The sequence below is a fragment of the Melopsittacus undulatus genome, chromosome 27 (genome assembly GCF_012275295.1).
Source record: "Melopsittacus undulatus isolate bMelUnd1 chromosome 27, bMelUnd1.mat.Z, whole genome shotgun sequence".
NCBI lineage: Eukaryota > Metazoa > Chordata > Aves > Psittaciformes > Psittaculidae > Melopsittacus > Melopsittacus undulatus.
In genome coordinates, this window is record NC_047553.1 from 573,614 (window position 1) to 587,857 (window position 14,244).

The following is a 14,244-nucleotide window of genomic DNA, read 5'->3' on the forward strand; positions in this document are numbered from 1 at the left end:
ACCCGAGGCCCCTCCCCCCACCCGAGGCCCCTCCCCCACCTGCCCCTCCCCCCCGTTTGTACAACAGAGACTTCGTTTGGAGCCGGTGGCTTTGAGCTTTATTGGGGGCGGGGCTTAGGGGAGGGGGCGGGGCCTGAAGGGGAGGGGGCGTGGCCTCGGTAAGGGGCGGAGTCAAGGGAAGGGGGCGTGGTTTGGATGGGAGGGGGCGGTGTCTATGGAGGGAGGGGGCGGGGTTTGAGGTTGGGGGCGTGGCCTCGGGGTGGGCGGGGTCAAGGGGAAGGGGGCGTGGCTTCACCCCGCACTGAACTGCAGGTAGAGGCGCTTCCGCTGCGGGTCCCGGAAGTGAGGCCGGAAGTGGATGTGCAGGAGGCGGGAAAAGCCCTCGGAGAGGGAGGGAGGGACGAACCGGTTCCTGGGGGGGAGGGGCCAAGTCAATGCCCCGCCCCCATAGACCCCCACGTGACCCCATAGACCCCCACGTGACCCCATAGACCCCCACGTGACCCATAGACCCCCATGTGACCCCATAGAACCCTATGAGCCCCATAGAACCTGTGTGCCCCATAGATCCTTGTGTGCCCCATAGAACCCTATCTGACCCCATAGAACCCTATGTGACCCATAGATCCCTGTGTGACACCATACAACCTGTGCCCCATAGGAACCTATGTGACTCCATAGAACCCTCTGTGCCCCATAGAACCTTTATGTGACCCCATAGAACCCTATGAGCCCCATAGAAAGCTGTGTGCCCCATAGATCCTTATGTGCTCCATAGACCCGTATGTGACCCCATAGAACCCTGTGTAACCCTGTGACAGGGAACCCCCCTCATGCCCCTCCCCCCACCTGCATGCCCCTCCCCCCCCCCCGCCCCTCCCCCACCTGTATCCATAGAGCACAGCATCAGTGACAGGGACATGGTCACTCTCGGTCATATCCCGGAACTGGGATGTGGGAAACGGGGGTTCAGGGGGGGATGGGGGGTCAGACCCATACCCCACCCGTACCTCAGACCCCTCCCCCCCCACAGAACCCCCCTCTCCCCCTCCTCAGACACCTCCCCCCCTTCTTCAGACCCCTCCCTTCCTCCGACCCCTCCCCCACTCCGTAACCCCCCTCTGACCCCTGCCCCCTTAAATCCTTCCCCCCTCAAACCCCTCCCCCACCTCAGACCCCTCCCCCCACCCTCATTCCCCTCCCCCCCCTCTGTCCCCTCCCCCCCAGACCCTTCCCCACCTCAGACCCCTCCCCCGATCCCTCCCCCCCCAGACCCGACCCACCGTCAAACTCCTCCCCCACCCCATAACCCCTCCCCCCACCTCAGACCCCTCCCCCCCAGACCCCTCCCCCACCCCCCAGACCCCCCCCCCCCTGACCCTGCAGTTGTGCTGAGCCTGCTCGATGCTGGCAGTGAAGAGCAAACACCTGCAGGGGACGGAGGCAGCGCGAGCACAGGCCACGAACCTGGGGGGCAGGGAGCAGGGGGGGTCAGGGGGGGCCTATGGGGATCTATGGGGCACATACAGGTTCTATGGGGTCACATAGAGGTTCTATGGGGGCATATAGGGAACTATGGGGTCACATACGGGATCTATGGGGCACACAGGTTCTATGGGGTCACATACAGGATCTATGAGTCACATATGGGTTCTATGGGTCACATACGGGTTCTATGGGTCACATATGGGATCTATGGGGTCATATATGGGTTCTATGGGGTCACATGGGATCTACAGGGTCACAGATGAGATCTATGGGGTCACACGGGTTCTATGGGGTCACACATGGGTTATGGGGTCACACAGGGGTCTATGGAGCACACAGGATCTATGGGTCACACACAGGATCTATGGGTCACACACAGGGATCTATGGGTCACACATGTGTTCTATGGGGTCACGTATGGGTTCTATGTGACACACACGGATCTATGGGGCACACAGGTTCTATGGGTCACACAAGGATCTATGGAACACACACAGGTTCTATGGGGCACATACAGGGATCTATGGGTCACACACAGGATCTATGGGGTCACACACAGGATCTATGGGGTCACACATGTGTTCTATGGGTCACATATGGGATCTATGGGTCACACACAGGATCTATGGGTCACATATGGGATCTATGGGTCACACACAGGATCTATGGGTCACATATGGGATCTATGGGTCACATATGGGATCTATGGGTCACACACAGGATCTATGGGTCACATATGGGATCTATGGGTCACACACAGGGATCTATGGGTCACATAGGGGTTCTATGGTCCCAGGGCTGTTCTGCCCCCCCCACCTCTGCCTGGATTCGGGGTCCGGGTTTGTGTTGTCAATGGCCACAGAGCAGCCTCTGCCCAGAGCAGCCTCACAGGCAGCAACACAGCGATGCCAGGAGCCCAGCGTGTCCTGTGGGGAACATGGGTCACGTGGGGTCACAGCTGGGTCACGTGGGATAACATGGGGCACAGCTGGGTCATGTGGGGCACAGCTGCATCACGTGGGTCATGTGGGTCACAGCTGAGTCATGTGGGTCACAGCTGAGTCATGTGGGTCACAGCTGGGTCACGTGGGGCACAGCTGTGTCATGTAGGGTCACATGGGGGGGCACAGCTGGGTCACGTGGGGCACAGCTGCGTCACGTGGGGCACAGCTGGGTCACGTGGGTCATGTGGGGCACAGCTGGGTCATGTGGGGGTCACATGGGGCACAGCTGGGTCACATGAGGCCACAGCGGGGTCATGTGGGGGGTCACAGTGGGGTCACATGGGGTCACAGTTGGGAAACATGGGGCACAGCTGGGTCATGTGGGGTCACGTGGGTCACAGCTGGGTCACATGGGGCAAAGCTACGTCACGTGGGGGGTCACAGCTGGGTCATGTGGGTCACAGTTGGGTTGCGTGGGGCAAGGGGGGTCACATGGGGCACAACTGCATCACATGGGCCACAGCTGGGTCACATAGGTCATAGCTGGGTCATGGGGGGACCACAGCTGGGTCACATGGGGGTCACGTGGGTGTCACATGACCTCACTCACCCGGTTGACGTAGACGTATCCCGCGGGAACGAAATGTGTCTTCAGGAAGGTCGACTTCCCAGCTGGGTCAGAGGGCAGGGGTCAGGTTGGGGGTCAGAGATCACCGATGGGGTCAGGGGTCAGAGGTCACTCACCCCCCGGGTACCCCACGGCCACCACGACCTCAGGGGTGGAGCTGAGCAGAGGTTCATCGGGGGGGTCATAGAGTGGCCCCGAGGGGTCAAGCTTCCGCTGCCGGGTCAAAGGTCATGGTCAGGAGGACAAAGGTCACGCTCAGGGCTCACCCACAGGCTGTTGAATGGGGGGGGGAGGGGTCACTCACGGGGTCAAAGGTCGGCAGGTCAAAGGGCGCCGGGGGCCAGCCCAGGAAGAATTCCTCCGGGGTGTGGAAGCGGAGGCCGGCGTTGATGGCGAACTGGGGGTCAAAGGTCACAGACCGGGGTCAGAGGGCACAGACTGGAGGTCAGGGGTCACCGAGGGGGCCGTTTTGGGGTGAATTCCGGTGTTTTTGGCACTCACCAAACGATCAGTGCACGAAAAGTCCTTTTTCTTGCGCCCAGGGGCCCAATTCTGGGGGCGTCCGGCTGCATCTGTGGGGGAGGGGAGAGGGGGATGGGAGAGGGGGAGGGGGGAGGGGGATGGGAGGGGGGGATGGGAGGGGGGGATGGGAGAGGGGGAGGGGAGAGGGGGAGGGGAGAGGGGGATGGGAGAGGGGGAGGGGAGAGGGGGGAGGGGAGAGGGGGAGGGGAGAGGGGGATGGGAGAGGGGGATGGGAGAGGGGGAGGGGAGAGGGGGAGGGGAGAGGGGGATGGGAGAGGGGGATGGGAGAGGGGGATGGGAGAGGGGGAGGGGAGAGGGGGAGGGGAGAGGGGGAGGGGAGAGGGGGAGGGGAGAGGGGGAGGGGAGAGGGGGATGGGGGAGGGGGATGGGAGAGGGGGAGGGGAGAGGGGGAGGGGAGAGGGGGAGGGGAGAGGGGGAGGGGAGAGGGGGAGGGGAGAGGGGGATGGGAGAGGGGGATGGGAGAGGGGGATGGGAGAGGGGGAGGGGAGAGGGGGAGGGGAGAGGGGGAGGGGAGAGGGGGAGGGGAGAGGGGGAGGGGAGAGGGGGATGGGGGAGGGGGGATGGGGGAGGGGGAGGGGAGAGGGGGAGGGGAGAGGGGGAGGGGAGAGGGGGAGGGGAGAGGGGGATGGGAGAGGGGGAGGGGAGAGGGGGATGGGGGAGGGGATGGGAGAGGGGGAGGGGAGAGGGGGATGGGAGAGGGGGAGGGGAGAGGGGGATGGGAGAGGGGGATGGGAGAGGGGGAGGGGAGAGGGGGATGGGAGAGGGGGATGGTAGACCCAAAACAGCCCAAAATAGCCCCAAAACGGACCCAGGATCCCCTCCCCCCCAACTCACCCCCCACATAGAAGCTGTCGGGCACCGACACAGGCACGGCCCCATTGGCCTGTGGGGGGCAAAGCAGTGACACCAGTTCAGACCAGTGGGGACCAGTTCAACCCAAACCAGTAACACCAGTTCAGACCAGTGGGGACCAGTTCAGACCAGTGGGGTCCAGTTCAACCCAATGGGTCCCAGTCCCTTCCCAGTCCATCCCAGTGCCCCCCCAGCACCTCCTGGCACAAATGGTCCCACATCCCCAGCACTGGTTTCCGGTACAGCCCCGGTCCTGTCGCCACCAGCACCTGTGGGGGGGTCACAGTATGAGGGGGGGTCACTCCCAGTATGGTGGGGTCACTCCCAGTATGGGGGGGGTCTCTCCCAGTATGAAAGGGGATCACTCCCAGTATGAGGGGGTCACTCCCAGTATGGGGGGGTCGCTCCCAGTATGGGGGGGGGTTCACTCCCAGTATGGGGGGGTCGCTCCCAGTATGGAGGGGTCACTCCCAGTATGGGGGGGTCACTTCCAGTATGGGGGGGTCGCTCCCAGTATGGAGGTGTCACTTCCAGTATGCGGGGGGTCTCTCCCAGTATGGGGGGGTCACTCCCAGTATGGGGGGGTCGCTCCCAGTATGGGGGGTCGCTCCCAGTATGGGGGAGGGGTCACTCCCAGTATGGGGGGGGTCACTCCCAGTATGGGGGGGTCACTCCCAGTATGAGGGGGTCACTCCCAGTATGGGGGGGGTCACTCCCAGTATGGGGGGGTCATTCCCAGTATGGGGGGGGGTCACTCCCAGTATGATGGGGGTCACTCCCAGTATGGGGAGGGGGTCACTCCCAGTATGATGGGGGTCACTCCCAGTATGGGGGGTGTCACTCCCAGTATGATGGGGGTCACTCCCAGTATGGGGAGGGGGTCACTCCCAGTATGATGGGGGTCACTCCCAGTATGGGGGGGGTCGCTCCCAGTATGGGGGGGGTCAATCCCAGTATGGGGGGGTCGCTCCCAGTATGGGGGGGTCACTCCCAGTATGGGGGGGTCACTCCCAGTATGGGGGGGGTCGCTCCCAGTATGGGGGGGTCACTCCCAGTATGGGGGGGTCACTCCCAGTATGGGGGGGGTCGCTCCCAGTATGGGGGGGTCACTCCCAGTATGGGGGGGTCACTCCCAGTATGGGGGTGGGTCACTCCCAGTATGAGGGGGTCACTCCCAGTATGGGGGGGTCACTCCCAGTATGGGGGGGTCGCTCCCAGTATGGGGGGGTCACACTCACCTGCAGGGCCCCCCCCAGTTTCTGGGCCACAGCCTCCACCTTGGCCTTGAACTGGGAGCACTGGAGGCGCCCGCGGGAGATCCCCATTTGGTTGGTGAAGACAACGACCTGGGGGGGGCAATGGGAGTCAATGGGGTCTGGGGGAGGCAATGGGGTTTGGGGGGGGCCAATGGGGTTTGGGGGGTGTTCAATGGGGTTTGGGGGGGGGCAATGGGAATCAATGGGGTTTGGGGGGTCCAATGGGGTTTGGGGGGGGCAATGGGAATCAATGGGGTTTGGGGGGTCCAATGGGGTTTGGGGGGGGGCTCAATGGGGTTTTGTTGGGGGTTCAATGGGGTTTGGAGGGGGGCAATGGGAGTCAATGGGGTTTGGGGGGGGTTCAATGGGGTTTGGGGGGGCCAATGGGGTTTTGTTGGGGGTTCAATGGGGTTTGGAGGGGGGCAATGGGAGTCAATGGGGTTTGGGGGGGGGTTCAATGGGGTTTGGGGGGGCCAATGGGGTTTGGGGGGCGTTCAATGGGGTTTGGGGGGGTCCAATGGGGTTTGGGGGGTGTCCATGGGGGGTTCAATGGAGTTTGGGGGGGTCCAGGGGGTGTCCAATGGGGTTTGGGGGGGTTCAATGGGGTTTGGGGGGGGTCCAATGGGGTTTTGGGGCGGTTCAATGGGGTTTGGGGGGGGGGGCAATGGTAGTCAATGGGGTTTGGGGGGGTGCAATGGGGTTTGGGGGGTTTCAATAGGGTTTGGGGGGGGTTCAATGGGGTTTGAGGGTGTCCATGGGGGAGTCCAATGTGTTTTGGGGGGTGTCTCTCACCTTATACCCCTCCTTCTGCAGCTCCTTCAGCTTCTTGGGCACCTCCGGGTACAGAATCCTATGGGATTTGGGGGGGCAATAAACACACAAACCCAGGGGGGGGGTCCCCAAATCTGCCCCCCCCCCTCCCCCCACCCCCCCCCATCCCATCCCCCCCTCACCTCCAGTCCTCAGGCCCCATAGGAAACACCCTCCCTGACTTGGTGCTGATGAGAGTCCCATCCAGGTCAAACCCTGCGATCTGGGGGGGCCATGGGGGGGGTTAGGGGGTGACCCCCATTAAAATGGGGGTCCCACAGTGTGGGGACCCCCTTAAAGGGGCAACACCCCAAAAAGGGGGGGGGGACCCCATAGACTGACCTTGGAGCTGGGGATGACCCCAGGGGGGGTGAAGACCAAGAGGGCTCCACATTGGGTCCAAGGGTCGGGGGGGGGGCAGGGGCGCTTGGGGGGGGGAGGGGAGGGGGTGGGGGGAGGGGAGGATGGGGGGGGGGATGGGGGGGGCCCCTCGACGTGCAGCTCCAATGGGTAGAGGCCATTGACCAAGCAGAGGGTCTGGCCTGGCCTCAGTGTGGTGCTGACCCCACGGCCCAATGGGGTCCCCCCCACGGATGTGGGGTTCACCCCATGCTGCAATGGGGGGGGGGAGCGTTAATGGGGGGGGGGGGAACCCCATATCAATGCCCCTCCCCCCATATCAATGCCCCTCCCCCATATCAATGCCCCTCCCCCCATATCAATGCCCCTCCCCCATATAAATGCCCCTCCCCCATATCCATGCCCCTCCCCCCATATCAATGCCCCTCCCCCCCCCATGGAGCTTCAGGACCCCCCTCCCCTCCCCCACCTGTGTGACCAGAGCTGTGCCCTCGGTGCAGTCAGCAACGATCTCCACTGCAGAGGGGGAGGGGGGAGAAAGGGGTCATGGGGGGGTCATGGGGGGGGGGAGGGGTTATGGGGGGGGGAGGGGCTTATGGGGGGGTTATAGGGGGGGAGAGGAAAGAGGTCACAGTGATACCCGGATGTAAATGGGGGGTTATGGGGGGGGGGAGGGGCTTATGGTGGGGGGAGGGGGTCATGGACGGGTCATGGGGGGGAAGGGGGTTATGGGGGGGAGGGGAAGGAGATTACAGTGATACCCGGATGTAAAGGGGGGGGTTATGGGGGGGGGAGGGGCTTATAGGGGGGAGGGGGTCATGGGGGGGGTCATTGAGGGGGTTATGGGGGGGACGGGAAGGAGGTCAGGGTGATACCCGTATGTAAATGAGGAGTTATGGGGGGGGGAGGGGTGAGAAAGGGGTCTTGTGGGGGTCATAGGGGGTCATGGGGGGGGGAGGGGTTATGGGGGGGAAGGGTTATGGGGGGGGGAGGGTAATGAGGTTACAATGATACCCGGAAGTAAATGGGGGGGGTTGGGGGGGGGGGGGAGGGGCTTATGGGGGGGGAGGGGAAGGAGGCCACGTGATACCCGGATGTAACGGGGTTGGGGGTCAGGGGGGCGGGTTTCCGGTCGCACCCTGTCTCCGGGAGCACTTCCGGTCCGTGACCCCCGTTTCCGGTCCCCGCCCCAGGGTCACGACCTCTCCGTGGGGCAGCGGCACCGGACGGGCTCCACCGCGCAGCTCACAGCGCTGCATGGCGCGCCGGAAGTGACGCTGCGGGCGGAGCTTCCGCTTCCGGTCAGGTGACGCAGGACACGGGTCCGCTCCTTAGGGCTCGGCCCGGCTCCGTCACCGCGTGACTTCCGGTTAGGGTTACGTAACTTCCGGTAGTGCGCCCCCTGACGGTGGGGGCGGGGTTGGTCCTCCAGGGGAGGGTGAGTCCTCCAGGGGCGGGGGGGGCACCGGAGAACCGGAAATGGACCGGAAATACACCGGAAGTACACCGGTAATGCACCGGAATCGGACCGGAAATACACCGGAAGTACTCCGGTAATGCACCGGAAATAGACCGGTAATAAACCGGAAATGGACCGGAAATAGACCGGTTAAACACCGGAAATACACCCGTAATACACCGGAAATGCCCCATGGGCCTTACGGAAGTGTCCCCATGACCTTGTTCCGGTGCCCACGTGACCTTGTACCGGTGCCCACGTGACCTTGCCCCCCCCCCCCCAATGACCCCCCCATCAGCCCCATTTGATGTCCCCACGTTTATTGCCCCATTGGAAGGTTCCGGGGGGGGGAGGGGTCACATGGGACAGGGTCCGGGTGCCCCCCCCCCCACACGTGTCCCTGGGTGACCTCGTGCCCCATCAGGTGACTTTGTGCAGCGTCACGTGTCCCAGTGTGGTGTCACGTGTCCTTGTCCATGATCACGTGTCCTTGTCCATGATCACGTGTCCTTGTCCATGATCACGTGTCCTTGTGCGGTGTCACATGTCCTTGGGCACCACTAGACACGTGTGTTCACCATTGTACATCCTTGTCCACCATCACGTGTTCCTGTCCATGATCACGTGTCCTTGTCCATGATCACGTGTCCTTATCCACCATCACGTGTCCTTGTCCATGATCACGTGTCCTTGCCCACTGTCACATGTCCCTGTGCACCATCAGATGGCTTCAAGCACCATCACATGTCCGTGTCCATCATCACATGACCCTATGCACCATCATGTGTCCTTGTCCATTGTCACATGTCCTTATCCACCATCACATGTCCTTGTGCACTGTCACGTGTCCCTGTGCACCATCACGTGTCCTTACCCCCATCACATGACCCTGTGCACCATCACATGTCCTGATGCACCAATGGCTGCCCCCATGCACCCCATCCCCTCCCCTCCCCCCTCACACCTCCGTCACCAACCTCCCCCCCCACCCCCTCGCCCCCCCCCCCACCGCCTCCCCATCCATCTCCCCCCCTCCCCCCTCCCCCTTCCCCTCCCCCCCCTCCTCTGGTGGGGGTGGGTGTCGGGGGCAGGGCGACGCCGGCCTGAAGTCCCCATTGTCCTCCCCATGGAGCTCCCTCCTATAGAAGTAACTGAAGTTGGAGACGATGACAGGGACGGGCAAGGAGATGGTGAGAACACCAGCGATGGCGCAAAGAGACCCCACCAGGCGGCCTCCCACCGTCACCGGCGCCATGTCCCCGTAGCCCACGGTGGTCATGGTGACCACAGCCCACCAGAAGGCCTGCGGGATGGAGGTGAAGGCGGTGGCGGCGTCCTCGGCCTCGGCGAAGTAGACGGCGCTGGCGAAGAGCACGACGCCGATGAGGAGGAAGAAGATGAGCAGCCCCAGCTCCCGCATGCTGGCCTTGAGCGTCTGGCCCAGGATCTGCAGCCCCGTCGAGTGGCGCGACAGCTTGAAGACGCGGAAGACGCGCACCAGGCGCACCACGCGCACCACCGCCAGCGCCATGGCGGGTTGCGCCAGCCCCCCGCGGCGCGCCAGCTCCGTGCCCAGCGCCACGAAGTAGGGCGCGATGGCCAAGAGGTCGATGAGGTTCATGGCGCTGCGGAAGAAGGCGGCTTTGCTGGGGCTGGCCGCCAGGCGCACCAGCAGCTCCAGGCTGAAACCAGCAGATGCAACGGTCTCCACCAGGAAGAAGGGGTCCGAGAGGATGCTGCGGGAGGGGGGGGAGGGGGGTGGTGGTGTTGGGGGGGGGCTGGGGGGGAGAGAGAGAGGGGGGGTCAGCACACAGACGTGCAGGTCTATGGTGCTGACCCATGGATCCATCGTCCAGACCCATGGATCCATTATCTTAACCCATGGCTCCATTATCTAGATTCATGGATCCATCATCCAGACCAACAGATCCATCATCCAGATCCTAGATCCATCATCCACACCCATGGATCCATCACCCAGACCCTTAAATCCATGATCCAGACCCACGGATCCATCATCTAGACCAATGGATCTATCATCCACACTTATGGATCCATCATCCAGACCCATGGATACATCATCCAGACCCTTTAATCCATGATCCAGACTCATGGATCCATCATCCAGCCCCATGGATTCATCATCCAGACCCATGGATTCATCATCCAGACCCATGGATCCATTATCTAGACCCTAGATCCATGATCCAGACCTATGGATCTGTCATCCAGACCCTTAAATCCATGATCCAGACTCATGGATCCAGCACCCAGACCCATGGATCCATCATCCAGACCCATGGATTTATCATCCAGACCCATGGATTCATCATCCAGATCCTAGATCCATCATCCAGATCTTAGATCCATCACCCAGACCCATGGATCCACCATGTAGAGTGAGATAATGGAGGTTAAAGCCCACCCAGCTGCTTGGGTCCACCCCCCACTATGGGTTAATGGGCATTGGAGCCCATCCAGACCCATGGATCCATCATCCAGACCCATGGATCCATCATCCAGACCCATGGATTCATCATCCAGACCCATGGATCCATCATCCAGACCTATGGATCTGACATCCAGACCCATGGATCCATCATCCAGACCCATGGATTCATCATCCAGACCTATGGATCCAACACCCAGACCCATGGATCCAACACCCAGACCAATGGATCCATCATCCAGACCCATGGATCCATCATCCAGACCAATGGATCCCTATCCCAGAGGAAAAGGAGGATTCCAAGGAAGAGGAAGTTGATGGAGATAAAGAGGAGGAGGAGGCAGAGAAAAGGGTGGATGAAGGCTGGAGGGAGGATGCTGATGCTGGGGAGGAGGAGGGGAATGTGGATGAGGAGGGTGAGGAGCTGGGGAGGAGAAGAAGAGGAGGAGGAAGAAGATTGAGCTGGAGAAGATTGATGCTGATGAAGAGGAGGAGGAGGAAGAGGAGGAGGAGGAAGAGGAGGAGGAGGGTGATGAAGCTGAGGAGCACAAGGAGGATGGTGGTGAGGATGTGGATGAAGGTGATGAGGTGGAGGAGGAAGATGGAGCCCTTGATGATGGTGGGGCTGAGGCCCATGAGGATAGGAACAATGGTGACAGTGATGATGAAGAGGAAGATGATGATGTCAAGGAGGAAGATGTGGGGCTGAGGCCCATAAGGATAACAGTGCTGATGACGCTGAAGAGGAAGGTGATGATATTGAGGAGGAAGATGATGACCATGATGATGATGATGGGGCCAAGACCCACAAGGATACTGGTGCTGTTGACGCTGAAGATGATGATGTCAAGGAGGAAGATGATGACCATGACGATGCTGATGGGGCCAATGCCCTTAAGGATAATGGCACCAGTGATGCTGAAGATGATGATGATGTCAAGGAGGAAGACAACAACCGTGATGATGATGATAGGTTGAGACCCACAAGGATAATGGTGCCATTGAAGCTGAAGATGATGACGGTGATGTCACGGAGGAAGATGATGATGTCAACGAGGAAGACAACAACCATGATGATGAAGATGATGGGTCTAAGGCCCATAAGGATAATGGTACCATTGATGCTGAAGATGCTCATGATGATGTCAAGGAGGAAGACGATGACCATGATGATGATGATGGGGCGAGGCCCATAATGATAATGGTGCCATTGACAGTGAAGATGATGATGTTGATGAGGAAGACAACAACCATGACAACAATGATGATGGGGCCAAGACCCACAAGGATAATGGTGCCATTGATGCTCAAGATGACGATGCTGGTGTCAAGGAGGAAGACGATTATGTTGATGAGGAAGACAACAACCATGATGATGATGAGGTCAAGGAGGAAGATGCTGATGTCAAGGAGGAAGACGATGACCATGATGATGATGATGGGAGACCCACAAGGATACTGGTGCCATTGATGCTGAAGATGCTGATGATGATGTCGAGGAAGACGATGACCATGACCATGATGATGATGATGATGGAGCTGAGGCTCATAAGGATACTGGTACTATTGATGCTGAAGATGCTGATGATGGTGTCAAGGATGAAGACGATGACCATGACTGTGATGATGATGATGGGGCGAGCCCCATAATGATAATGGTGCCATTGACACTGAAGATGATGATGTCAAGGAGGAAGACGATGACCATGACCATGATGATGATGATGATGGGGTGAGGCCCATAACGATAATGGTGCCATTGACGTTGAAGATGATGATGTCAATGAGGAAGACAATGATGTTGATGAGGAAGACAACACCATGACAACAATGACAATGGTAACCCGACCCCCCCCCTTCCACCCCCCACGCACCCACTCTCACCTGCGCCTCCCCATGCGCCGTACCCCTGAAACTGCGGCATGGTCTCCAGACAGAACACCACGATGGACACCAGGCGACAACAACGACACCAGCGCCACCACCCGCGCCCCGGCCGAGCTCTCGGGGTGCTCACACAGGAGCCACGCGCGGCGCCGGAGAGCCTGGCCCCGGGGCAGCGCCGCGGGCCGCCGGAGCCGCGAAGCCTTCGGCCTCACGTAACCTCCCCTGCCTCCTCCCCGAGCCAATAGAACCGCAGCTCTCAGGAACCACGTCCAATGGGACATCCGGAGGGCGCCGGAAGCGACACCCGGACTGGTAATAGTGTAGGACGGCCACGAAGGCTCCAGAATGGCGGTCGAAGAAAGTACTCGCGGCGTCGGGGGTCGAAGAACCGGCGCGGCGTCGAGGGTCACCCAGTAACGTGTCCGGGAACCGGAGCAGGGTCCGGAGCAGGGTCTCGAAGCGGCGACGGAGACGTTGATGGCGACGCGGTCGCAAACAGGAGGGAGGGCTCGGCCATGGTGGGGGGGGGGGGTGGAAGGTTTAGAGGGGGTTTTGGGTTTGGAAGGTTCTTTTGGGTTCTATTCTAGAGGGGTTTTGAGGGGTTCTTTTGGGGATGGAGAAGGGGCTGGAAGGTTCTGGAAGGTTCTTTTGGGGTTCTTGAGGGTTCTGGAAGGGTTCTAGAGGTTGTTTGGGGTTTTGAAGGGTTTTTGGGGTACTTCAATGTCTTTTTGGGGTTCTGGAAGGTCCCTCCTGTTGCAGTTCTAGAGGGGGGTTTTGAGGGGTTCTTGGGGATGAAGAAGTTCTGGAAAGTTTGGAAGGTTCTTTTGGGGTTCTTGAAAGGTTTTTGGGGTTCTGGAAGGGTTTCTTGGGATTCTATTGGCTTTGTGGGGGGGAGAAGTTCCAAAGGTCTTTTTGGGTTCTGAAGGGTCCTTTTGGGGTTCTTAATGGGTTTTTGGGGTTGGGGGAAGGTTCTGGAAGGTCCTTCTGGGGTTTCCAGAAGGAGCCTTTCAAGTTCTTTGGGGGTTCCAATGGGTCTGTGGGTCAGAGGCGGATTTTGGGGCTCTTGAGGGGGTCTCTTGGGGGGCTTCCTAAGAGCTCTATGGAGTGGGGCCCCTTAAAAGCCCTTTGGGGGTCCTTAAGCTCCCTATGGGGCTGGGGCCCCTCAGTGTCCTTGGGGCTCCCACAAGGACACCCCTGCTATGGGGGGGACCCTCAAAGCACTTTGGGGTCCCCCCTGTGTCATCTCCCTGATCCCCCCCCCACTGTTTTATGGGGCTCCGTTCACCGGTTCCCCCCCCCCCAACACCACTGAGGGCTGTTCCCAACCCACCGTCCACCGCCTGTCCCGTATGGGGCTGCCCCCAACCCTGTCCCCCAGTCATGGGGTGTCCCCCCCTTCCCCCTATTAAACCCTTACCCCCCTATAACCAAAGGTCCCCAACCACTATCCACTAACATGGGGTGTCCGGCAACGCCCTGTCACCCGGTCACGCCTGTCCACCGGTCACCGCCTGTCCCCAATGTCCCAGTGTCCCCAACCCCTTACCCCCTACACCGGGTACCCCCAT

At 60.7% G+C, this 14,244-nt stretch overlaps 2 protein-coding genes across 2 annotated transcripts in view; both read right to left on the bottom strand.

The window, feature by feature from the left end:
• Positions 1-268: 268 nt before the first annotated feature.
• Positions 269-8,153, bottom strand: PNKP (polynucleotide kinase 3'-phosphatase). Its single transcript, XM_034072367.1, has 17 exons — positions 8,020-8,153; positions 7,351-7,397; positions 6,999-7,133; positions 6,864-6,947; positions 6,665-6,744; positions 6,504-6,561; positions 5,694-5,801; positions 4,653-4,724; positions 4,438-4,486; positions 3,562-3,632; positions 3,365-3,457; positions 3,177-3,273; positions 3,043-3,104; positions 2,305-2,414; positions 1,380-1,467; positions 886-947; positions 269-412 (listed from the first exon to the last, which is right to left on the bottom strand). The coding sequence occupies exons 1-17, from the start codon at positions 8,138-8,140 to the stop codon at positions 292-294; spliced, it is 1,458 nt and encodes a 485-aa protein (XP_033928258.1). The 5' UTR covers positions 8,141-8,153; the 3' UTR covers positions 269-291.
• A 1,145-nt stretch (positions 8,154-9,298) lies between these two features.
• The window catches only part of KCNA7 (potassium voltage-gated channel subfamily A member 7), a 6,205-nt gene continuing 1,259 nt past the window's right edge, over positions 9,299-14,244 (bottom strand). Inside the window, exons 2-3 of the mRNA XM_034072368.1 lie at positions 11,092-11,152; positions 9,299-10,071 (exon numbers count right to left, since the gene is read on the bottom strand). Of these exons, the coding sequence (XP_033928259.1) occupies positions 9,299-10,071; positions 11,092-11,152 (834 nt within the window). The remainder of the gene's footprint in view (positions 10,072-11,091; positions 11,153-14,244) is intronic.

What these genes read in the sequence shown, in the direction of transcription:
- PNKP (XM_034072367.1), bottom strand. Translation starts at nt 8,140, where the DNA reads ATGCAGCGCTGTGAGCTGCGCGGTGGAGCCCGTCCGGTGCCGCTGCCC. An exon ending in GGGACCATTTGTGCCAGGAG is followed by an intron (nt 4,487 to 4,652) that starts GTGCTGGGGGGG and finishes TGCCCCCCACAG; the next exon opens with GCCAATGGGGCCGTGCCTGT. An exon ending in TTTCGTGCACTGATCGTTTG is followed by an intron (nt 3,458 to 3,561) that starts GTGAGTGCCAAA and finishes TTTGACCCCCAG; the next exon opens with TTCGCCATCAACGCCGGCCT.